General features: G+C 39.9%; 2 protein-coding genes across 2 annotated transcripts in view; both read left to right on the top strand.

Moving 5' to 3' along the window:
* The first annotated feature begins 510 nt into the window (after positions 1–510).
* On the top strand, positions 511–11888 carry rhobtb2a (Rho related BTB domain containing 2a). Its single transcript, XM_008288652.1, has 10 exons — positions 511–734; positions 2560–2761; positions 2903–3006; positions 3097–3282; positions 3422–4362; positions 4453–4571; positions 5265–5415; positions 5530–5618; positions 7426–7531; positions 7970–11888. Exons 1-10 carry the CDS (start codon positions 673–675, stop codon positions 8173–8175), a joined length of 2166 nt encoding a protein of 721 aa, XP_008286874.1. The 5' UTR covers positions 511–672; the 3' UTR covers positions 8176–11888.
* Positions 11889–12091: 203 nt separating this feature from the next.
* The window catches only part of pebp4 (phosphatidylethanolamine binding protein 4), a 56365-nt gene continuing 41726 nt past the window's right edge, over positions 12092–26730 (top strand). Inside the window, exons 1-3 of the mRNA XM_008288651.1 lie at positions 12092–12173; positions 14456–14544; positions 14796–14928. Coding sequence (XP_008286873.1) covers positions 12171–12173; positions 14456–14544; positions 14796–14928 — 225 coding nt within the window. The 5' untranslated portion in view covers positions 12092–12170. The remainder of the gene's footprint in view (positions 12174–14455; positions 14545–14795; positions 14929–26730) is intronic.

The raw sequence follows: 26730 nt of genomic DNA, 5'->3' as shown, positions 1-26730 counted from the left end.
GCATAATGCACAGTTAAAAGGAGCCAAACTTGTAAATGTAGCACCAGCAAACAGTTGATCTTTGAGTTATTGGAAAGTTAAGTTGTGATCATGAATCCTTTTACTCTGCTTTTAAATGATGTTAGGCCTACATGAATGTAGTCTGTTCTTGGTGGGCCACTCATGTGCCATGTATGCAACCACTATGTGTGCATATGAGGGCTTCATACTGAACTCCCAGGCCTACATGCACATGTTAACCACTGGTCTAAAGCAAGTGAGAGCAGTTTGCTGGACTGGAGGCCGCTCTATCCAGGCTGCTTAGGAGCTGTGGAATGAGATTTGTGCGACTTTAAAGTGGATCAGTGTTTTGTAATGAATGGTGTTTTTTTTTTTTTTCCTCTTTTTTTTTCTTCCCCCCTCGTCTGTGCGCCTGCCTATTATTAGCTACGGAGGCCTTACAGTAAGTGGAGGTGGCTCCATGACGGTCAGGGCTGCAGCTCTGCAACGCACCGACAGACCTCAGATCAGCGCTCGTATTTTTTGCCAATGCGACCGGACTTATCGGCCCGATCCAGAGAGCTCTTCTGACCAAAAAACACCCGCGATCGGCCGGCTATTTTCGAGCCTCGTTCAACCTTGCCTCGAAGATGAAGTTAAATACGAGCTGCCGTCAGGTGCCAGCCGCATCCGATGGAGCCCTGCTTTCTATCTCGTTCATCGACCAACCCGATGCAGCACTTCCTTATGTTGCGGTAAGGAGCGCAGAATAAAACTGGTCATCGCGACGGAATGAAATTGTATTGAAAGAAAAATCCTCATCGCTCCGTGTGTGTGTGTGTGTGTGTGTGGTTTTTTTTTCTCTTTTTTTTTTTTGCGATGGACTCGGAGCCAGATAAACAGGCTCAGGAGTCAGTGACGGGGCGTTACATAACGCGTAATGCAGCAGAGCCTCATGACTAGTGTCTCGGTGGTGGAGGGACTGTTCGGTCCTTCTGGTAGGATATGCACAATTTTATCATCTTGTTATGGCTGATAACTGAGGCTGCACGCTTAGTCAGTATGGATTTGAGATTATGTGCACTATATGGGGGTAGCCTATATAGGATATCTGATATAAAGATGATTAATTAATTCTGGAGTTGCGCAGTGTGGACTGTAACAGGAAAGGGCATATGAATGAGCAATATTAAAGGCGGTGTATCTCCACAGAGTCATACAGGCCCAGCCTAAGGTCAGACTGTCAGCTGTTTATATATGCCTTAGAAAAGAGGTGAGACTGAGCCTATGGGGATGCAGATTGTGCAGTCAATGAAAAGCTGATTTTTTTTTTTTATGAATGGCTACAACTGCAAGTGACCGTTAGGAGGGGGGGGAAAATCATAGTAACCCATGATAGTAATATTGAGTGCATTGTACCAAAATAGACAATCCTGGCTGCAAGAGGTGAATAAGAATTTCTGATTATAGCGGCAGTCCTTTGGAGACCAAAAAGTGATGTTTTATTCAGGACAGTTTTTTGCTTGATGTTGTGCGTTTGAGGTTAAGGCAGGAAGCAGAAGGAGTAGCTGACCTCATTCATAAGGACAAAAATGAGAATATATATACGACTGCTGATGATTCCCAGTGCTTTACTGCTTTCGATGGGGCAAAAACTCAAATGGAGGTCTGGTGTTTAAACATGTGAGCGCTGGATCTGTGAGGTGTGACTTTAAGTTCGGGACGGTGGGTGTTCATTCAGAGTTTGATGTCCTGTGTGCTGTGGCGGCTCAACTTGGGACCGTATGTTTTTTTAAAAAATGTGTTTATAGAATGAAATAAAAGGTCGTTGTCAGTAGAACTCATAGTAGGATTGTCTGATGTTGGCTGTAACACGTTGACACGACTACAGTTCCCTTGGAAACCAGTGGCTGATGTACCTAAATCATCAGCCACCATTTTCAAGAGACGGAAATAGTCTATTTACCTATTACCGTCATCATTCCCTCCATTTCATTTGCTAAAGATGTATGCATGCATGTAAGACGTCTTGTACTAGGGCTCTGGTTATATGAGGTCAGCTTATGGGACTATGCTTGAATTGTAGTAAAGAAACAAGAATGTGGGATTTTAGGATTGCAGATGGTTAAATTGGTTACACATATGTTTACTCAGGATTGGATCAGCTCATATTAACCAATAGCAGACAAGACAACCACTGCATTAAAACTGTATGTGTATTTCTTTACCCTTTAATTAAAGCTGATTATAACATTCTTTATTAGCTTTATTTATTTTTACTTTATGTAACTGTATTGTTTTGCAGGACTAGTTTGTTGTAAAATCTGCTCGAAGGAAAGTGCCCTCTTTTTGTTTGCTTGTCACTTTAAATTTTTTTATATCAGGAACAAGGACAGGGAACTTGTGAATGGGCACAGGGACGTCACGAGACCATCCATTGATAGCTCTGCAGGCAGAATGAGCAGTGCAGATGAAGAGTAGTCAGCGTCTGCACTGACCCGTGTTCCTATAGAGTTCGGGACGCTGGTTGAGGACTCGTGGTGCTGATGCAGCTTTCTGTGCGTCTTTGTGTTTTAATAGGTCTCAGTTGACAGATTCTGATATGGACTATGAGAGGCCAAACGTTGAAACTATCAAGTGTGTGGTGGTAGGAGACAATGCAGTTGGAAAGACCCGCCTTATCTGCGCCCGGGCCTGCAATGCCACCCTGACTCAGTACCAGTTACTCGCTACACATGTGCCCACAGTCTGGGCAATTGACCAATACAGAGTGTGTCAAGAGGTGAGTGTGAAAGCTCCAGACTTCAGGCAGATTACTTGCATGTGCAAACGGTGTATTATATGTAGTGTTAGCACTGCAGTCACTCAGCTAAATTACAGAAACTGGTGGTTGCATTTGAATGAATATGTTGTCCCTTATTAGGTATTAGAGCGCTCCAGAGATGTAGTGGATGACGTCAGTGTGTCCCTTCGGCTCTGGGATACTTTTGGAGACCATCATAAGGACCGGCGTTTTGCTTATGGCAGGTGAGAAATTGTAAAATTCAACGCTCATCTACCAGTATTTGTTCTCATCCTATATGAGTTAAGAGACGTTGCCCTGTGGTTTCCCTTCAGGTCTGATGTTGTGGTACTGTGCTTCTCAATCGCCAACCCCAACTCTCTGTACCATGTGAAGACCATGTGGTACCCTGAGATCAAGCACTTCTGCCCCCGTGCCCCTGTCATCTTGGTCGGCTGTCAGCTGGACCTGCGCTATGCCGACCTGGAGGCTGTGAACAGGGCACGGAGGCCTTTAGCTAGGTACTGGGGCTTGAATGTCTGCATACGTATGCAAGATTTTCAAATATGTCAAAGAAAGAGCAGTCAGAAATTGTTTTTGGATCTATTTTACTCTTTTCGAGTTCCAGAGTTGTCCTTGATAGATTGTCTTGTTTTTCAGACCCATTAAATCCAACGAGATTCTTCCTCCAGAGCGAGGCCGGGAAGTGGCCAAAGAGTTGGGAGTGCCATATTATGAAACCAGTGTTGTTGCTCAATTTGGAGTCAAGGACGTCTTTGATAATGCTATCCGAGCTGCGCTCATATCACGCCGCCACCTGCAGTTTTGGAAATCTCACCTCAGAAATGTTCAGCGACCTCTCCTTCAGGCGCCCTTCCTGCCACCAAAACCTCCCCCACCTATAATCACTGTGCCTCCTCCCCCAACCACCACGGAGGAGCATCCAGTCGGTCTTCTGGAGGACCCACACTGTGCTGATGTCATCCTGGTTCTGCAGGAGCGACAGAAAATCTTTGCACACAAGATATACTTGGCGACATCCTCATCAAAGTTCTATGACCTCTTTATTATGGACACACAACATGAGGAGACCGAAAGGCCCCCTCGTGGTCCTCTCTCCGGCCGAGAGCTGCTGATGCGTGCTGCTAGCTTTGATGTTTGCGAGAGCAGTGATGAAGGAGACAGGGCCAACCTGAGGGCCTGCACTAGCGACGGGACCTTGAAAGACTCTGAGGGCGGCCGACGGGGCAGACTGCTCTCCTCGTGGAGCCGAGCCTTCGTCAGCATCCAGGAGGAGCTGGTAGATGACCCTCTAACGTACAGCCCTAGGCCCATGACTGTAGTGCACATGGACCAGTCCATGCAGCTTGGTCCTTTTCGGGCAGTACTTCGTTACCTGTATACCGGTCAGCTCGACGAGAACGAGAAAGAGCTAATGCACATTGCACATATTGCTGAGCTGCTGGAGGTCTTTGACCTGCGCATGATGGTGGCAAACATACTTAACAATGAAGCCTTCATGAACCAAGAAATCACCAAAGCCTTCCATGTACGGCGCACAAACAGAGTCAAAGAGTGCTTGGCCAAAGGCACTTTTTCTGGTGAGCCAAAATCAATATCTCATGTTTGTTCATGTGTATGAAACAGAGTGGATGCAGGTGTAAGTAAGGCGTCTGACTACTGTATTGCAGATGTAGTATTCAAGCTAGATGATGGGACGATCATGGCCCACAAGCCTTTACTCATCTCTAGCTGTGACTGGATGGCAGCTATGTTTGGCGGGCCTTTCGTGGAGAGCTGCACCAAAGAGGTAAGGCGAGCACAGACTAAAATCAGTGCCGCATAAAACATTGCTCAACATTTCCAGCAGCATTCTTACTGCCAGTGGGTTCATAAAGCATTAAAAATTTAATTACTTTATAATTACCCAAAGCACACGATTGTAGCAAAGATCAATACATGTACTGACCCACGTAGAGCACCGATGGACTATGAGGTCTTTGAACTAAGTATAATTTAATTAGAGGATTGCAAATCTGTTGTAATACAATTAAGCTGACTTCTCTGATCCAAACATAATGCAGTTGTCTGAGCTTTGTTACTTGGTTTTTCTACTTTGACAGAAAATAAAACAAGTCAATGATTATACGTTTAACAGAAATAATAATAGATGGTTCGCGATTTAGAAACTGTTATTTCAAATGATCAAAAATCAGATGGCTCTCTAAAGCTATTTTTAGACGTACTGACCAATTATCAGCTTTGAGTTTCTGTCACACAATGTTTTTCTTTTTTATTTCTGTCGTTACTGCTGCAGCTAAAGTAGAGCTAGAAGTACATTTACATTGAAAATACCTGCCTTTCTTCAATTCAGCGTTCATTGCATTGTGTAAATATAAAAGTGAAAAGCAGATTTCTATTTTTGGACCAGTTAACCAGTGGACCAGTTAAAGCTTTGATCTCTTAAGTAATGACTGTGCCACATCTCCCATCTGTTTCTAAGGTGCTGTTCCCCAACACCACTCGCAGCTGTATGAGGGCTGTGCTAGAATATCTCTACACGGGGCGGTTTTGTTCTCGACCTGACCTGGATGCAATGGAGCTTATTGTTCTTGCCAATCGTCTTTGCCTCCCCCACCTGGTTGCACTTACAGGTATTACATTTGATATAGTTATTACACTGTAAACTACAGGATTGTATTACACAAACCCATTGTATGCATTTCCACATCAGAACCTACAGTGATTAGCTTCAATGTTTCTTTCAGAACTCTACACAGTAACAGTGTTGACGGAGGCAGCAATGATGGGCGCTGACATTGATGGAGATGTGCTGGTGTACTTGGATATGGCCCAGGTAGTGTGACCTGTCAATCATCTCAAACAGGGACAGTGCTTAAAGCTCTTATTTAATTCTCAGGGGAAGCTGCCCTGGAGGCTGAAACAGCCTTCACACCCAGTAGGTGGGGCCAAAGGAACTGTTTTTAGATTGCAAATAGATGGCGATGGCAACAGATGTGGAACATTTAGGATGTAGGTATCAGGCTCAGCACTTTAGTTCACTTCTTGTTGTAGTTTCCCTTTAGCTCAAGCTTGTCAGTTTCATATGCAAGGCTGGACTGATCACCAGACAAAGTCTACATGTTAATTTTGCAATAACCTGATTAATTTCGAATTTCTTTGGTAATGTTTATTGTTCCATCCAATAGCTATGCCTATCCTAGCTCACATTGAGTCGAGGCAGCTCACCAGCTCATCACAGGGCTAAAACAAAGTGACAGACAACCATGCATGCTCATATTCACAGCTAGTTTATAATCACCATTTAACCTACTGTGTATGTCTTTGGACTGTTTGAACAAGCTAGCCAGAGAAAACTCACACAGGCACAGGGAGAATATGCAACTGCAACTAGACTGCGCCGTCAATATTCACCACAGAAATACAAAAACGAGATTTAAACAAGAAAGTGCATTTTCTGAAGAAATTGTGTCTGATTGCTGAGAGGCCGAAACATCACAAAACAAAAGCGAAGCCCCCGACATAGCTGGCCAACCACCATAGCTCAAGCCAAAGTAGGAAATAGGTCCAAATTTGATTGAAACTGAATGAACTGTTCAAGAGTTGTAACAGTTAGAATTGATTCGATCACACCCCCAAAAGTAAAGACATATACAAGTTAAATTGGACTGAATATCTTGACCTTTCAAAAACTGAACCATGTGTCTTGCTTTTACCATATGAAAGAAGTAGCCATGAGCGTTCAGCACATGCTTATTTTTTAATTTATTTTTTAAGTAAACTTCATGAAACTTGGCGGTCTTGTCAGGGCTCATAGGCTTGACCTAAATTTGATATTAATTTAATAAAGCATTCAAAACTTACAGCAGGCAAGATTTTTATGAAGATCGGTTGAGATAGGATAAAAAATGTAGAATAGGGAGGTAAAAGTATGCTTCATAAAAATGTCATAATGGCATTTTGACCCAAATGTGCACAGCATATGTGTCCTCCTCAGCCTCATCCACTGAAACTGCTGACCTAGACATTAGCCATCAATATATGTACACACATGGTGGTGCTATTGCTACCAGTTTGGAATATGTGAAACACTGGCCTATGGGGAAACTATCCACCAACTTTCAGTGTGGCAGGTTAAATATGTTTTGACATATTTATCATTTTATTAGAGTGGAAGGGGTTCTGAGGTCTTATAGAGCCCTGAGTCTGGTGGTACCAAAAGGGTTAATACAACTCAGACCGTGTCAGTTTCCAATTTACTTGGTCACCTTCAGTTGTACTTTCTCAGTTGCCATTATAATCCCTGCATACTAAAATTAGTATGCTAATGCTATCATGCAGTTGTTAGCCTTTAACGTACAGTTAAAGTGAAGTTCCATAGTGCAGCTGAAAATTGTATGTAACTATGGAGCCTCTGACAAAGCAAATGTAAACATGACAGTCTGAATGTAAGGTCAACTCAACACTGATGTACCATAATTACTGTTGGATTAATATGAATTGCTTTGAGTCCTGCACATTACTTTAGGTTTCACTCAAATGAGAGAATATCTACTTTCAAAGCAACACCAAAACCCCACAATGTTCTCATGTACAAAACAGGTCACTTGCAGAAATGACAATAACATTTTGTATGTTGACAGTTCCATGGTGCCCAACAGCTCACTGGTTGGTGTCTTCACCACATCTGCACCAACTACAACAGCGTCTGCCGCAAGTTTCCCAGAGACATGAAGGCCAAGTCTACAGGTAACGTACATGTGATCTGCTACCACACTGACAACATTTAATGCCCTCTTGTTCTTACTGAATACTACCCTGACAACAGCAACAACAACAACAATACACCTTGGGGGCTATAGGTCACTGTGACTTGTCCCTTGTGTGGCCATTTACAGCATGGCGTAGACTTTAAAGAAAGCTGGCCAATTAAAATGAAATCTGTAAAACCAGATTAAAGTCAGCGGTCCAATCCCACTTTAGACTTTATGTAGTTAGTTTATATTGTAAAGCAGCTTTCAGGTTGCTTTTTTTTTTTTTTTTAACACACAAAAACATTCTGTTATTGCATTATAGTATCTAATTCAAAACCCATTCTGGGGAAATGGACTATTGAAAATAGATCTATAAAACTCCTACATGACATTTACAAAAAAAAAACTCCTGAAACTGTTTATTCTGACACAGAGAACCAAGAATACTTTGAGAAACATCGCTGGCCACCTGTGTGGTACCTGAAAGAAGATGACCACTACCAAAGAGCACGCAAGGAACGTGACAAGGAGGACTACCTGTACCAGAGACGGCAATGTAAACGCAAGTGGCTCTTCTGGAACCTTCCATCCTCCCCTAACTCGAACTCTCCTTCCTCTGGCTCATCTGCTGTCATCTGACAAAGTGTTACGGGCAGGTCCACTCTGCAGTGCATCAGTGTGGATGTAAGTTGTGAAAGATGCAGTTGAAGATAAGCACTGCTGGCTAGATACGTCCCAATTATTCAGGCACACAGTTTCTCCTCTTGTTTGTTTGCCTCGACAGTCAAACAACACTCCAGGCCTGCAAGGTCTGCTCAGTCTGGGGGTTAAAGTAATGAGTTTTGTTCCTTAGATTTTCAGCTTGGTATACATGAGACTCAAACCTCAGTGATATAAACCCTACTGATAAATGGCACAGTCTAACTGGCGCCAGTATCAACTCATATGGATTGTTATGTGTTCCACCATCTGGGTTTAAAGTTTTAAAAATAGGACTCTGCTGGCACAGAACTTTCCACCTGTGGTCATAATTATCAACAGCTAACCTGAACTGATAACCAAGTGCTGCTTATCAGCTGCAACAACCAGCAATCCAACACAGAACTCAAGTCTCAGAGATATAACACTTTGCCCTTAAGTGTTTGTACAATCTACCAAACTGTGTGTACAGTATGATCTCATCAACAGGATGTAACAATAGCATGGCCTGCCCAGAGTCAGTTGTTCAAGTCATTCATTCTGACCATGCTTATTATGACCATATATGCATAAATGAAAATATTGGCAACTTCTACTCCCGTTTATTTTTGTACAGTCATTCTATTTTTGAATGTTTGTGTTCAGCTTGCACAGCTAAAAGTGATGTGAGTCTGGACACACTCAGCATTTACGTATTGTGATCTTGTGTTTTGTGGCCTCTTGTCACAAAAGGGCTTTAGTTTACATGAATGCATTCAGTGTCCTGAGACACAAGAGATCCCAAATCAAGGAAAATATCTGTATTTTCTGTAAAATGCCAGCAAAAACAAACCAGATCACTATTATTTTCCTATGTGTTGCTTGATGAGGCTTGTTAGCACACATGTTTTTCTGAGTCCTTTAGTTTTACGTTGAATGGTTCCATCATCTTGATCACAGTCCCCCCTGGAAAGCAACACGTGACACATCTCAGAACCAATAGCAGCATCTCCACAACTGAAGCGACCACACGGACGTTACCATCCCTCTGTGACTGTCACATCACTGGTGGCGATTTGGCCTTTAGAGGTTTATCTCAGTTGATCAGATGATGCCCCCCGACTATCTGCAGTTGACTACGTAAGACTTATACATGCAGGAGGCTTCCTCACATCTGGTTGAAGCCATCCATACTCCTCATAACACCTCGAGCACTTTCTGGACTCTTCTCCACAGAGACACACACAAGAACCTCCAGTAGCAGCATCCTGGTAAAAGACAGGAAGGTGGCACGACACGTTGAAGCAGATTTTTAAAAAAGGAACTGGAGATGACACGAGACCAAGATATTTAAAATGTTTCCAAAAGCGTTCCGAAGAGGTTTAGATCAAATGGTTTTTCTTGATTTGTTTTGCACACCTCACATGTTCAAGATTGTCATCTTCTCTTGTACTTGATCATAGGATGGACTGCAGCATTGTTTGGATTTATGCTGCTCAGTGAAGAAGGGTAGTATTGTAAATTATATGACGTATCAGATGAACTGCAAGTAACTTGCATCACTTTTATGTGCTGTTACCTAATATTGTGCACTGCAGGCAGTGAGCAGAATCCTACAGTATTACTAAGTAATACATATACTGAATATAGACTTGACTTATCCAACTTGCATTTAGTTACTGTGCAGCTACAAACTGTTGTTGAAAATACCTGAATACTCATTGTGCTGACCTCCAGTTACATCTGTTATATACTGTAGTATACATGCAAATTACAGGCAGTTCAAATAAACAGTTGACTAATAGTAAAATAGGAATACAGTGCAAAGTAAAGTAGACACATACTCATATAAATGACATTTTAAAGATGTATGGTACATCCATAAAACATGCTTTATTGTCAAAGAGTACATTCTGATTGCAGCATTTGCATTTGCAGCATATGTTAAAGAAAGCCTTGCTTCAATCCTGTATATGATTGGTTGTCCTTTTCCGCTTTTTTGATTAGACAGACATTTAGAGCCCAGCAAAGAGCTTAAAATGATCACGTGGTATGAATCAATTCAGTGGCAAAACCAATTTCTTGCTTGTATTAACTCCTGATCTAATAACTACACTGCATGAACAGGGCTCACCAGAATAGACAACATTTATATTTTTCATCAGTCAAAATGTAAGACATAGATAAGTGGTGGTGCTGGTGCTCTCAGTAGTAGCTTTAAATTGATCTCAATTACATTAAATGGTCTATTGCTAGTTAAATATAGTAACCGTCAATTTAAATATCTTAATTGTTCGAAACTTTTGGCATACATAGTCAGACATTAGGACGGATGAAAGATTGTACTCTTTTAGAGACAGCTTAATCCAAATTCTGAATGATTTGATTTATTATGACATAATGTCCAGTACACACAAAATATAGCTTAGTGTAACAGGTGAACAGCAGGAGAGTCTATGTTGTTATAATTTGCCTTGGTGGTGTGACTGATAAAGCTCATAGACATGCATTTCATTCCTCAGTGCATTGCATTTCTCAGTGAATCTTCTGCTGATGTTTTGCATTAAGAACACCTCATGCCTTAATGTACAGTGTACTGTAGTGTATGGTATTGAATGTAAAGTAGTGTTACTGTGGTCACTAGTTTGTTTGCTATATCTTCAGCTACCATGGTGCTCTCTAGGCTGTGCGTGTATTCATAAATGTACATAATCCATAACTTGGATGTAAAGCAATCAGTCGGTGAGCGATTCGAGGAGTTTGATGAGTATACTTTAGTTTGAACACTGTTTAGGATTTATGTCCTTTTACCGCTGGAAAACGAAACTAATTAAAGACTCTGACATCAAGGCCACACCAGACTAATGACGAACCATCAATTTGTGACATTAACCATGAAATGAATGCAGGGATTTCAAATTTGTTTCATTATTTTAAAGTTTCTTTATGCTGACAAGCTCCAAGTTTTGAGTCTGCATAGTTACAAAATGCTGCAACAGTGTGGAAATGGGAAGTTAGTTAGTAACTCAAACATGTAAATATATATTGTGTGATGACTTCTGCAATTCAAACTTGGCATAGCAATTGATACAAGCTATTGCATAGTTTAACATAGATACTGTTTTGTACTATGCATATTGAAATGTCTGACTTTGAAACTACAAACTTGCACTGCTTTGTAGCACCACGTTCTATTCAAATTGCATTAGAGGGTATTGCAACATCATTAGATAAGTAGACAACATCAGGTAGAAAAAAAGAAGAAAAAAAAGAAGAAAAAAAAATTAGATCATAAATTACAAAGAAGTTGTCACTGGGGCCCTTTTCCATATGTTTGGGTGCTAATATCACAGCTGCAGAGAAGCACAAACCAAAGGGAGCTTTAGCAGCACCAGGAATATATTATATGCTGCACAATCACTACTGCATAGTTTAAGAGGCCTTGTTCAGAAACGGTTGAAAATTAAATAAAAAAGACAATAAGAGAAAAGAAAAAAAACTTGAATGTTTTCTCAGTGTTCAAAGCCTGGGTGACGTTTTCCTTAGTCACCAGGTATTTTTGTTCTGAAGAGCTGTTTTTATTGTTTAGGAGCTGTAAATCTGAAATTCTGTAGCATGTGTTCTTGAAAATGTGTAAATAATATTTACTAAATAAACAAGGAGCAACATGTGCAGTCTGGGTACCTTGCCTTACTTTTTTTTTAACCAGCTGTTTTAGTTTTGTCTTTTTTTTTTTTTTTAGTTTTCTTCTTTTTAGTTTTAGTTCTGTCCTTTTTTGTTGTGTTTTGTTTTTAGGTAGTTAGTTAGTTTGTTGTTTTAGTTTTGTCATACGGAACTTTTTTGCAGGCTCATACGTCAGTAGGATCCGGTACTGCGCAGGTGCGGCAGCAGCAACGGCACTCGAAGAAGCAGAAGAAGAAACCTGCTGCAAAACACAAGTGGACAACTTCTGAAACATGGTAGAGTTACTGACAAATGACTGTAGTTACTCTAATGCTACTTTACACAGCTGCAGCCTGTATGTCGTTTTAGTTATCGTCTGCTGTCTGTCTGCACGTACACGTGATAAATTGTGCTGTGTCGGCGTCTGAAACGTGACACACTATAAATATAAACATGCTAAAGCAAGTGAAGGCTAAATGTATGCTAATGTTAGTACTTTACAACTGCTTTAATTATATTGTCGTCGTGAGACAAGTGACAGCCACTTCTGTTGTGGCGTTAAATGTGTCTTTAGGGAAGAAATTATAGAAAGTAAAGACATGAAAGGTGTGTCTGTCTCACAGAAACAGACTTAAAGTTTAAATATAGAAACGTATTAGCATTATTTTTAAGTTGCGCGTGACCCCAACGGGTGAAATGGAAATTAACGCGAGATTACATTTTGTAGTCAGAGTGATATTAAATGTAGATAAAAACGCCAAGTAACACAAGTGCTTTCAAGGTAAACAGGATGTGCAGTGTGGTGCTGCTGATGTGTCATCTCATCCAACAGGTTCAGGTGAGGTCAGGTGTGTAAATGTGCTCTGATTGGCCGAGATTTCACAGCAGATGAAATGGATGCAGAACCTGAAGTGGCACAGAGTTCTTTAAAGTGAAACTATCTGTCACACTATTGATTTTTCAATAGAGAAGCTTATTCACCAACTGTGTCTACAATCACTGTGACATTCCAGCTCTTCTAGGGGCCTACAGAAACTACAAAAGAAAACCACAGCGTTTCCTAACCAAACTGTGAAGCAAAAGTGGCTGCACCTCTGCTCCTGGTGTACCTAGAAAAGCTAAGTCTTGCCCATTATCCAGCAGTCAAGCGAGGTCCTTGTTACACAAATCACAGGGCTCTTAGCTACAAGCATCTGCTGCTAAGTGCTTCTACGAAACATGAAGTCGAATAAGCATCAGCTAGCACATACAGAAAACCTAAGGCTACTAGCAAGTGGTACATAAGAATACACAAGGATAACAAGAGACACTGAACTGAGCTGTTCATGTTAAATCACTGCTGCCAAGACTGACAGGTTAGTGCACTTTTAAACCCAGGTGGAGAGATTGCTGCAGCTTGACTGGTATACAGGTCTAGGCAGCAGACCAAACAGTCACAAGGATAGGCAGAAGAGGAGCAAGGGCTAGAGCTCCAGACCAGTCAGCCAGGATGATAGTCAGGATGTGGGGAATGCACAGGAACAAGTCCTGATCAGGAATCTACATAAACGATTTACATGCACGAAGCAGGGTCAAGAAGGATTTGTCATAAGAAAGGAAGGCACAAGACCACCAAGGGCCATAACAATACCTCAGTCATTTAAGTAATAACATTTAAAATGCATAAGAATGTCCCGGCTTTAGCTTCTGACATTAAACAGTTGCTTGCTTTTCTTACTGAGTCCAACAAAGACTGGATTTTGGATGCAGATGCCAATAACAGGAAGTAAAACGTTCTAAAATCAATATTTTGGCTGATATTATTTATGTATGTGTTAGAGTTAAATTAAAAAGGAAAAATACTGGTCATTGTTTATTACCTTCCCAGTAATGTATTTCTATTCAGCTGTAATGATGCTCTGCTACATGTGCTGCAGACAGTGCTGAGATGATTTTAAATGATCAAGTCCAAACAGGTTCAGCTAGACAAACTTTAGGTTGACAACATTTCAAAATTACGCCAAGCAACTTTTCCTGCTTTTTATGTCTGGAAGAAAACGTTTTTGTACCTGTGATTAGCCAGTATCAGTGGATAATATCAGCTGACCGATATATCAGTAAGGCACTATCTTCTTAACAAACATCGAGATATGACAAAGTGTTCGACAGATTTCAGACAATACAAATAATTGTTGGTTATAGTTCAGCACCGTGTCACAGCTGTAATTAAAAAGCACTTCAGTGACAGTACATTCCATTATTGGCTGGCAAACATCTTTTTTTGTTTGTGTTTTTGTTTATTTGCTGTTCGAGAGCTATACTGCTTGACAGATGAAGGACATGTAACTGCCACTGAACTGTCATTCATTCCAAATGAAACACAGCGTCAAATATTGTGACACTCTTGTAAACCTGTCAGTATAGACAGGCCTCATTTGATCTCGACTGTCACAGTGTAATTGACTGTTTTCGTTAGACTGCTGTGTAGAACAATACTGTTTGAATCTGACAGTGCAATTCTGAAATTTGAGCATTCCTCAAGAAAGTTACGAGTTAAAAATGACAGATTCTTCTCTAACCGAACTCTGCTATTCTGCAGGCTGGACTGGCACCTTTCTTGGTCTTTTCTGCCTTCATTTTGGGTGCAACACAACAGACCCTGAACACTCTGGATACTTCTTTCTGTCAGTAAGTAGCCTATAATGTGTAATTAACAATTGCAATGATACATAAAAGATGCCAGTTATAGAATATGAACCATCGCTTCATTTTCTCCCAAAATATTATACTAAGCATATGTTGCTTGTGGCAACATTGGAGCCTTTTTAAACAAACTGGTTGTGTTTGTCTTAGATGTGAACCTGTTCACTTTGTCTTCAGTACAGAATGTAATACAAAACCATGTTGAATGAGTTTGATCTTTTATCTCTTCTATAAAGTGGTGGACTAGAAGTGATCTATCCAGAACTGGACATCGACAAATGTCTCATAATTCCAAAAGACCAGAAATTCAGAGAGAAAGTCAGCACAATTTGGAAAGCCCCACAGATTTACTTCTCCAGAGCAAAGCAGGTAAGGTGTGTGCATGTGTGTATGTGTGTGTGTGTGTGTGTCAGTGTGTTTATGCTGTATGCCGGATATCAGAATAATCAAATAGTCCAACAGCAACTGCTTAAGCTGCATACTGCAGATTTTAGTCAGAAATTTCCATCTCTCTATGTGTAATTTATTCAACCGATGAATGTTTACTATACCTAAGAGAACGAGGTCTGCATTATGGTTGAAGGTTTATGGGGACATTTAAACATAACACTGGCTGTTAGATGTTGTCTTTGTGTACAATGGGTTTATTTGCAGATGTGCACATGCTTATATTTGACACTAGAGTGCAGTAATGGATTAAATAAGCTGCATGTAAACCTCAGCATAGCAGATCTGAGGTTAGTATCAAAAGAAACAAAATACTTACAAAACTGAACTGCTAATTGATAATCATGTATTAATATTTTAGATGTCAGCCAGCTCTCCAGTTTAGAATATTTATGTCACCTTCTATTACATGCATTACCTGCACTGCTTATTGATTCACTGTAGTAATCTCTGTCACCAAAGGGTGGTGCTAGCACCTCATACTTGAATGCCCGTAATTCTGTTAAACAAAGGTTATGTTGTATCTACACATATAGTTTATACCATACAGAATGTCAGATAACATAAATTGGTAAGTTGTTAATACTGCTTGGTGTTCTTAATTCACTACCAAGTGAGTATTGATTGTTTAAAAAAGCAGGAAAAAATCTTGCATTACAGCTACAGACAGTAAATCTCCATCCTTGTCAGTTGCAGTTATTAGACTAAACTGCAGCGGACAGCAAACAAAGCTGTGAGAGCTTCAGAAAATATGTGTATGAAACAATATCCAAGTGTCAATAAAGTTTTAAAACTTTCATTCAAGTTCAGAAATACAGTAGCCCTTTGACAAATCAGATTAACACAAATTAATTAGTAATTGCAATAAAAATAATTCTTTTATCAAAATGATGGGGCTGGATTGAGCATAATACCAAACTACTTAAATTAAAACTACAGTTTAAAATTTGAGTACGGTGTTAAAATTTTGGATAATTGTGATATAGATGATTAAAAAAGTTGCAGAGTAAGAATGTTATTTACAGATGATAATAATGATAATAGGAATACTGGAAATGCTTGAAAGGAGAGTAAGACATTAACATTATATACCTTTTTATACCATGTAAACTGAAAAGGGAAACAGGTTTTGAAAATGCTTTGACAGTACATATAGTCGGTCTTGAATGTCATGTTGTATTATTCTCCTAAAATGCTTAATGTCAGAAATCCATTTAGAGGATCTGTTTAGTATATTTGGTTTTATATCAGTGGGCCATCTTCTGTGTAGGTTTACTGTTGAGCGGCAGATTGAAAGAGATACACGTCCCCATCCACAGAAACCCTGTTGAAAATCTTACATCTGTAAATTGAAAACTTAAATTGAAAGCCACCTCGATTTAGGAGGTAGTTTATGAATTCCAGAGCTAAGCAGTCTAGCTTGAACATGATCTATGGCCCTTCTCTTGCCCAAACTCCATTTGATCTATGGTCGTATTATCTATAATGCTGTCTTACATGATTCTCTTTTATTGCCAGAATCAGTGTCAGACAGCAAAACAGATTACATGTTAGATTAAATCAATACAAACTTTGTTTACTGGGCTTTGAAATGTAATTCTCCATTTCTCCTGACACTTATGTAAACACACACTATTGAAGGCTCAGATCGTTGCCCGTGGTTCTGTGGTTGGTCTGCTGGTCCACCACGCTTTCTGTCACCGTGCCATTCTTCCAGCGCTGCTGCTATTCTCTGCCACTCAGCCCTTGTACCCAATAGCAGGAATACAGAATAGTGGCCGCTCAAATCCACCCACTGTAACACCCACTTCATTACTGGGATGGGATGCATGCCTGCTGAGTAATTGTAATGGAACACAATGGGCAGTAGTCCCATAAACCTGCCTCTAAATACGTGCTCATGACCAAAAACAAAAGCAAAGGGCCACAAAAACTGCAGATTACTGTGTCCAAACTTCAGAGCTACTACTCACCACTTGAACTTATGTGTTATAAAAACCTGGCATGTGTGTTAATGAAGCATTTTTAGAAATCCTAATTACACTCCGAAGCCTCAAAAGCATCTACAGTTTGATGTGAGTGGGATATGTATTGGCTAATGAGACTAAACTATAATAACGTAGCGTGATTGCAGTTAGTCTAATAAGTGAAGCTAAGTAAAGGTAGTGCGAAGTGTTAATTAACATTGGACCAAAGGAGACAATACAGGCCAAGAAGCGTTTAAGGATAGTGTTTGTGTTTTGAGGGCAATGCACAATATAGCTATGTTTAGATTTTTGTTACACTAAATGATATTCTTTGAAACACCATTTAAATGGTTTATACCCAGGCAGAGCGCAAACGATCACCATCTTTTCTTAAAATGAGACATGTAGCTTTTCTTGACTGTAATCCTAGTTGTAATATACAAAATTACATAGTATAAAGACCTTATAATTAGGGTCTTTGTGGAAATTAGGGACATTACTTCAGTCGAAAAACCTTGCTTCTTGCCCCAGTCTCAACAGAAGCATCTGTGTGTAAAAGGTAACAATCAAATGACAGAAGAAAGACAAAGATATTTGGCATATACTGTGTAGGAATGACAATAAGTTATCCTAGTTATTTATTGACCTCTGGGAGAGAGACATTCAGAGCTGTTTTCTCCCTTGTAAACGACATGCTGAGTAGGTTTAACACAAGATGGGTCTCATGTTAAAAGCACAGAACTGTACTTTTATGGGTACAGTGCTGTGTACTCATAAAAGCCTTCCTGTTTTTTTCTTCTTCTTCTTTTTTTTTTTTAAACCAACACATATTTTTGAACTCCATTGACACCTTGCCGTATAAAGTGTCTTTGAAGATGATCAGAAGTAAGTAACCAAAAGCGTAATAGGAACTAACTTCTTTTTTTTTTTTTACACAAGACAAATATATTTAGTTGAAATATGTGAATTATATTCTTGTGCTGCAGAGGTCTGGGTGTCAGCTTAGTATTAAATGAAGTTTTTTCCAGCATGGTACATTGTAAAATTCACATTCAGCTGCTTGTTCTAAGTAACTTCATGTCATCCTGTATACATTAATGCAAGGTCAAAAGAATCAACACCTTGTGCTGTTAGCCTTTTAGCTTTTATATCTACTGCAAATGCCAAAATATTTTGGGGGGGATTTTGTTTCACACAAAGTAGTAGACGTGTGTTCCTCGTGTTCTCTTTGGAGAACCAGTAAACTTGGCTGAAGGACAGAAAACCTTTGAAATAAAGCTGTGCCTACAGAAAAGAAAAAAAGACGGCAAAGAATTTCCTGAATGTAAAGGATTAAAAACCCTGTATATATTTGGCTGCGTGGTAGGTCATCCAAGTGTGCATTTGGCATAACCGAAGAACGTTTAAGCAAATTACATCTTAAACCATCACGAACTTTGTGTTTAATTAAATCTTTCATGCACATTGTAAAAAGCCTGATTACATTTATTTTAGTTTGAATTTTTTTTTTTTGCAAACCGTCTAACAAAGCATAGTGTCAACTTTTTTTTTTTTAATTAACTAATTAAGTTCTATATTTTAAAGGGTCTCATGTGCATCCATATAAGCATAGTTATGTTTGATTTCTCACCTGAGATCACAGGCATTTATGTAGGTTGCACATCATTTAAAATACTTATTTTAGTCGATATTTTGATGGTCATCTTTCATTGATGTAGTTGGTGTAAACAACACAGACCACAGCACTGCTATCTTTACCACGTAGTTACTCCAAAATTGGAGACAGTTTTGGAGTTGTTGTTTTCTTTCTTTTTTTTTTAGCAAGGACCATAGCCACAGGGCACATTCTTAGACATGGGGGATTTCAAAGCCTTGTTTTTGGGTAGACATTTCTTGCATCTGGTGGATGGAATGAGGGTTTAAACCATTACTGCGATTAGAGCTGCCTCACTATGATCTCTTGAGCTTGCTTACTGCTGCTAATAGCTGTTTCCTCTCTATTTCTCTCTATCTTTTTCTTTTTCGCTTTCTCTCTCTCCGTGAATGATTTTTATGCTTTGCTAAAACATGTGGGGGCGTTGAGAGAGGATTTAAATGCAACGATCCCCCTCCTCTTTTTTTGGTGAATCTCAGTGTTCTTTTCTGCAAGCCTCTGATGACGACAGGGCAGCTTTAAGCCTGGCAGTGCCCACGGCAGGCTGCCGTCTCAGCGCTGCCCACTCTCCTCTGTGTTGGCATGCTGGAGAAAGCGAGGGTGGGGTTCCTCTCTAACAGACCCTGTCATTCCTAGGAAAGCCTACATGTCCACCCATGCAGGATTCCTGATAGGTCTTCATGTTGGGGATGTAAGAGCGCGGAGATAAGTATTTTATTTTCAGTAGGTGATGGTCTTCATTCAGCGAAGTGTCGAGGATGTATGTTTAGATAAATGGACAAGGCACTTATTTGCACCTTTATATGACAGCAAGGGTCAAAAAGTGAAACATGTACCATAATATCCATCTAATTGCATATTCAATGTCATCAGGTGGGTGTTTTTGGCTCTGCTGGATTAAATCAGCGTGTTTGGCCGGGATTCAGAGAGTTTATTTCCTTAGCTAATGTTCCTCTTTGTCATTATAACACCCTGTTAAGCTGACCCGTATCCCGCTCCATTCAGTCATTGCCCATTACTACACAACATATATGATTCATGCAAGCTTCTGAAGAGGAAAGAATTACAACCTTGTGCTACTAGGAGCGCTGGATTGATGATGCATATTCATTGCAATGAAGAGAGGCAATAAACCTCCACCACCTTTTCACACAAAAGAAGAATAATTTAAACCTTGTGAACCCTGTGTGTGGCATGCAGACCACTGCAGGTGGAAACAGAAGCAGTCACACTAACCGCTGCATCGCAAGGTTAAAGTTTTGCCCTCATTTGGCAAGACTATAGATATGTGCAAATGTGTTGAATAAGTGAGATTGTTCCTGACACATTTATATCGTATAACCAATATTTTTTTATATTTTATTGCTTTCACCTTTTTCCTATTTTCTTCTTTCCTCCACATGCCCAATGCTTTCACTTGTATAATGACAGTATATTTTATTTTTTAAGCTACCCTTTTGTACCCTGTTGATGCAGTAGCATGGCATTCTTTCACCTGACATTTGGTCTAAGAGCGTAGGCAGGAGTACTTTTACTCTTTGGCTGTGAGTAAAATATGATTTCAATTACCATGAAAATGTATTGTATTATCAATGGGAGGATAAGAAAAGATTAAGGAAGCTCTGCGATGCTCTTACAAATGACAATGGTCAGGTTTCTATGCAAGCAGCAGTATTGGAGAAAATGACAGATTTTCACAGTTTGACAAAAGCTCTGAGGAAAGGAGGTGGTTCAAAATGTAAAGCCGACAGACCCTGATATGTATAAGATGAGGTTATTTGCTTTAATACGTAGAAACTTTTGTGTAGTATAGCTTGAACATAATTTTTACTTAATACATAGCAAACTAACCGTGTAATAAAAAAAACATGAGAACATTTGGAGAAAACATGAGAGAATGCGTGACAATTATGAAATTCCGTAATTAAATTGCAATTTGCCTCAGCACAAAGGTAATAGCAAAGACTTAGAGAAGCAGCAGGTCTTTAATAAAAATACCACCTGAACCTGTGCCTCCTGATTATTATTCAGTATTCACACAGAAACTCTCTCTAGTCAGTTCATATACATTGACAGCAAGATCTGTTCAAACAGAGATTCATAATCTGCATGGGAAGTGCATCTGCTGCTGTGGATACTTAGACAAACATACAAGATTAAATTTCTATTTATATGAGCCACAGAAACCTAACATTTGCCAGAGAATCATTGTAAGATCTGGAGACAACTTGGTCGTACTTTGGCACAGTAAAAAACTTGTACATTCTCCTTACCGTGATCTGTCCAGCAAAGAGAGAGCAGAAGTTAAAGAAGCCGAAATTGAACTGTAGACTTTCATGTAGAGTTTTAGTTGTAGAGTAATTTGAATAGGAAAACTGTGAATAGAGGCTCTTTGCTTGACTTTATGGACAGGATTATTGTGGTGCTGGTGCTTGAAACTGAGGTGATTTACTTTTTTTTTTTTCCTTTTGACAGGCTCTTTTGTTTTTAGAAGTAAGTAACCACAAAGTTATAGGTGATCAAGTGAAGTTTACTTAAGACCCAGATGCTTGGCTTAGTGGCATTTTGCCCAAAATGTTTTGTGCTTCTCATTTGTGGTCCGGCATAGGGTTTAGTTACAGCTGTGTCCCAATCCTCTGATTCACCTTCTTTAAGAACAGCTTCAGGGCTGCTCATAATGCTTAACTCTCCATAATGCCATCCCCTTCATCTCCCCAGTGGTCTTATTGTCTTAACTCTGGATGGAGAGACAGAGTGTAAGAAAAAACAGGTTAATACATGGTTGGCACAGTGAAAGTAAAGTATCTTTTCAAAGATAGGTTCTATTCAAGTTGTCTTCGGAGAATGTTTTCCATCCAATGTTTGCTGTTTCTCCCAACTTGTTTAGTTGCCTTGTTTAGTCTGTTTTTAATGCTTTTAAGAATTATCAGATAAAATTAAGAAATTCCCTTTGCTTTTGACATCAAAAAGCTGCTAATAGTGGTAGCGACCAGGTTCATTGAAGTGTTGATTGATTTGAGGAAATGATAAAACTGCCTTCCTTGTCATATTCCTGATCCTGTAGTTTGGAAGCAGAGAAAATGTTATGCAAATGATTTGTTAATCCCTTTACATTATTTGTTCCATTTCTCCCTTTCATTTTCACACTCAGTTTCTAGCACAGCAAGCTGACAGGCAGACACCCTCAGATTGCTAATTCTTAAGATAGCGAAAAAAAAAAAAAAAGTCAGTCATCCATCCCACATTTAGACTACACTTGCTTCAATTAATTAATTTGACTTTAATGATTTACCTGAAAAATGCACAAATAGATCCGGAAAACCCTCCAAACACTTAACTTTAATAACCTTGAACTTTAACCTTTCTTTGTTTCTTTGGAAATTTAGTTACGTGCTTTTGCCAGCAGATTAACAGTCTCTCAAGAAAACATTGACCTGCACAATTAAAGCTATAAAATCAGCATAAGCAGGATAAGACAGCTGAGTCTAAGCCGAGAGAGCACATGAAACTGTGACCAGTGTTTTTTCCCTAGTTTTGTTGTCCCAAAGGTTGGTGTTAAAAATAATAAGAAAGAGGTGGGATGGTCTTAGATTCAAGAAGCTTAAAATGCAAAATCTCAAATAAGCCCAATTTTTCCCAGCCAATCGTGTTGCATTTTGGTGGGTTTGTGTTGATCGTCTCAACTGACTCACATACCGCCCCTCCCCAAATAAAAACACTAGAGATTTACGTGGCTTTTCAAAAAATGTATCTAGACATTTATCCAGCTTAATCTTCTTAACATATTAAAGTGATTTGCTTTACCCTGAAGTGGCTGAAGCTGCAAGCTCACCGCCCCTCATGGCACTAAGACCTCAGAGGCATTGTGGACACCTTCCGCTCTTGAATAAGAGAGAGGTGGGCAGGAGTCAACCTGCTTCTCAGCTGTGGAGCTGTGGCTGTCCCCGCTGTGCGTCCATTTTACTTTTTTTGTTCTCTTATTAGTCCAACTGTTGCACTCAGTCAGTGTTCTTAGGCACATGGCTGTGCCAGCACTGCCCACACTGTGGTGTGGAGGTTTGGAGCTCTCAGCTTTTGAGCTGAACTGAAAGAGCTCTCTCACAGAGTAGGTGTTGGCAGGATGCTTTGTTTCTTTCTGTGAATGTCATGAGAGGTATGGGTAGTGAGAAAACTGAAGCACAGTGATGGCATGATTTATCTGGGTGCCAAGTTTATGCCTGACTGCAGATTTGGGCATTTTCAGATAGATGATGTGCTTAACCTTTTCTTCAGAGGCGACACAAATCTGAGAATCACTTGTGACGGTTACAATGTGTTTTTCCTTAAAACACCACTTCACAGGCCGGGCAGCTAAAAGGTCCTGGTCAAATTCAAGTGCTGCTAATGTCCTTTTTTGGCATAATGCTCTATGGATGTGCTTTAGGGCATTAGTTTCGCCACATCTCATCAGTAGAACTGCAAGTTTACACTTGGAGACATTCATTGTAGCTGAAGTCTTGGACCATTTATTGTCACCATGGTATTTAGCTTAGTGTCTGTCATAGTTAAATCGGACATGATGGGGTCAAAGTAAATGCAGCCATGCTACAGCCATAATTTATTTTATGTTGATAAGAGGTTTAAAAGTGGCCTGACTATAAAAATGTTATTAAAGTGATCTGACAATAGCTATGTTAAAACATTTGCAGTTGTTTTATTTCATTAATAAATATCTGTTTTTGTAGTAAATGGCAAAGGGTTGTTGGTGAATAACTGCTATATTTGGTACCTATTTAAAACAGCTTTCATTCTGACAAGTCAAGCCAAAAGCAGCACACCCTTTTTGTGATGAGCACGTTAGGACTACTTAGGTTTGACCACAAAACTTCCAGAGCGTAGTTCTCTTTGGAGCCTTTTTAAGTTCATCTTTAATATGCAATGATCCTGACTTAAGTGCTAAGCAGCTCATTCTCCTCCTAGCTGTTCATTGCAGGTTTTTGCACTTTTTCACTATGTTTTGCTAAATTGCTCGTGCAATATATTTTTGTAGACACGGCCATATTATCTATACCTACCTATATTCGATATATACGTGCAGCTAGTCCTTTGTGAGGCTAGAGCTTGGTTTTGAAAATAGTCAATTAATTAATCGACAAACTGTTTAAGCTTTAGTTTCTGACACTGACTGCGTTATTATGCACATGGCTGCATTATGTGTATGGATTTGATTTATCTACCTTGTTCCATGTCAGACTGTAAGATACATACATCAAAAGAATGTCTTGCTGTTGTCATGTGGCTAAATAATGGCAGGAACTTAAAACACAACTATTGATCTAGATTAGAGTATAACATGGATGATTGAGTATTATCTTCATTTTCTCCTTCTATGCACAGACTCCTTTAAAGAATGCGACATCATTGACTGCATAGCTAGGTTTGCATAACATACACGTGTAGTTTGCACACAGTGATAAGTGAGACTCTCAGAGAGAACATATATCTCTGTGCTTTGTGTTGTACTAAAATTATTTCGCCATGCTGTGTTCCTATACATGTATGCACTTGTAAGGACACTTCACGAAATTAAATTTAGTATTTTGCTCTATCTCCTCTCTTATTCAACTGGCAGGTACTTGACCTTCTGTACTTGAACTGAATGTCTGACAGGTGTTAAAATCATACACTAAGGCTGTCCATACAAAATGTTGTTGAACGTAGCCCAGCTTTACACAGACGAGCACTTCAAACAAACTATGAGTGGTAGCTTCTTTTCATATCACACAGAATAGAAGAAATTGATTGGAACTGGGAGGCTTAGGACTGGATTTTCCTCAACCATAATATTTTTTCTTTAACAACTGCAGCTTAAATTTAGATTTTTTCTGGCTTTGTTTTTTATTTCTTTGTCCAAATCCTATCGAGTGGTGCTTCAGGTTTTTCCTTGAGTAAAAAGTTGATATTGTTGTGGGGAGGGAGAAAGGACTTTTTTCATGTGTGCAGGAATGTAGATTTCTTCCCCCCGTGAAATCCTAATTGTGCCTTGGAGGGCTGGTAGGGTATCTCTGCTCAGCTCAGCTCAACAGGATTTGTGTCTGTGTATGTTAGAGTATGTCTCTTAGCTTGAATACGGATATAACCCTTTCATTGCACAAGCTGCTGATTTCTCATATTTGCCGATAGGCTGATCCTGTGCATCCGTAGCTTTTTGTGGAAAACATTGAAAGTTTTTGTTTTTGGAAGCATCCATATTTATTTTTTTTCCTTAAAATATTTGATATTTGTTAAGAATTATTGCACATAACACGTGGACCTCTTTTTGTGGCTCAGCCGTATTGGAAAATTAAACTCCTGAGAGCAGGTTTTGTCAATAGTATGTGGTCATGTGGAGAATATATCACAGGTCAAAACTATGTCTGTCCTTTGCACTACTTGAGTTATTGCTGTGCATTTATCTATGCAAATCCAGGATAAGATCCTATCTGCCTGCAGCGACATATCCCCCTGGATTTGGTCTTTGTGAGTGAGGCAGGTTATGGTTGACAGTGAAAAAGGAATAGCAAAAACATGTGAAGATTATTGCTGTAGTCATTAATTGTTGCTTGAAAGGGGATTAGGATTACCAGTCCTATAGAACACTCTAACACCTGTCCTTCCTCATATCTAACAATGTTACTTCAGTTTTCCTTATTTCAGTATCAGTTCAAGTTGGCAAAATAAAAAAGGCTGATTTATTCAAATGAATCATCAGCGCTGGAAATGATTCAATATGTGCTACATTCAGATGGGTGATATATTATTCCCTTGGGGAGAGGCAAAGATGGAGCTGTGGAGCCGTTTTATTTGTGCTGTCTTTATCAGTGTGTCAGGCAGAGAGGCTGAGCTTGTTCTCTATGAATGGACGAGCCCTTGAACCATAAACCTGTACCTCCTCTGATAACAGTTTGCATTGTGATGTAAGTGCCATTCTCTGTGATGTCCTCTCTGACAGCACTAAATATATCAACATGCACAAAATGATCTGTCAGACGAATTATTTTATTCAACCAGTTCTCCAAAACTAAGGATTTTCTGTGCTGCGTACGCAGTGTGTGTTTTTGAAGACATATTGTGGATTTTGTTAGGGATTCAAGGCAAAGCGCAGTATTGTGGTTATGTTTCATCAAGCTTTGCTGCTCATGTTCTTAATGTTTTGCCTGTAGGGGAACATATTTACTGTACTTTGTGTCCTCCATACCTTATGCTGTATACCGGTTAGTGCTATTTCTGCTTTTGGGACCTCTGACTGCTCTGACGTCTAAAATCGCCACATCTTCTAAGGTGATGAGAGTGCTCCCTGAATTACTCAGAGCCCGTGATGACATGGCCCTGATTGTCAGACGGGTGGGCTGGTGACACTGGAACACAGACGGTGCTTGTCTGTTTGAAATATTCTGTTTCAAGCTTCCAAGCCCTGGGCAGTCCTCTCTCCCAGTCTCCCAACACCCAGCTTCGCCCACTGAAACAAGACTCTTCCATACTGGAAAATCCGGCCCTGTCAACTGGCAGTCTGGACTAGGTTCAGCCCACACGCCAAGCACCCCCCACCACCACTTCCACCCCTTAATAGGCACTAGAGTTTGCCACCCCATGTAGATGCCTTTTGGTCGCCATCCATGAATGGCGTCAATAGCATCTTCCTACACAACAGTGACTGAACGGAGGGCACAAGAAAATGTGGGAATAATTTACACTTTCTCACTGTACTACCATCAGAAACCATAATTAATCATGATAGAAAAAATGTGGAAGCCATCTTGGCTGGTGAAACACGCAGTGCCTGTGAACAGCCCTGACACCTTTAACAGCTCCGATGGCCAAATAGGAATGGGTGTCAGAGTGCTTACAACTAAGCTCCCTTCATGGCAGCATGTTTCCCATCGTCTTCCGAATTGTGTCTGCTGCATGATGGTTCTCCATGAAGTGCAATGTTGTAACATTTTCATATATTTTATCTACATGAAGTGCAATTATAGACAGCCTTCAACATTAAATGTCAAAATAGATGGTGGGCAACAGCAGTTGCTCTTCTGTTAAAATAAACGAGATGTAATGTTACTAGAGCTTTCAATCTTCTCATCCCAA

This window comes from Stegastes partitus, unplaced genomic scaffold (assembly GCF_000690725.1).
Source record: "Stegastes partitus isolate 25-593 unplaced genomic scaffold, Stegastes_partitus-1.0.2 Scaffold568, whole genome shotgun sequence".
Lineage (NCBI taxonomy): Eukaryota > Metazoa > Chordata > Actinopteri > Pomacentridae > Stegastes > Stegastes partitus.
This window is presented reverse-complemented; position numbering and strand designations above follow the sequence as displayed.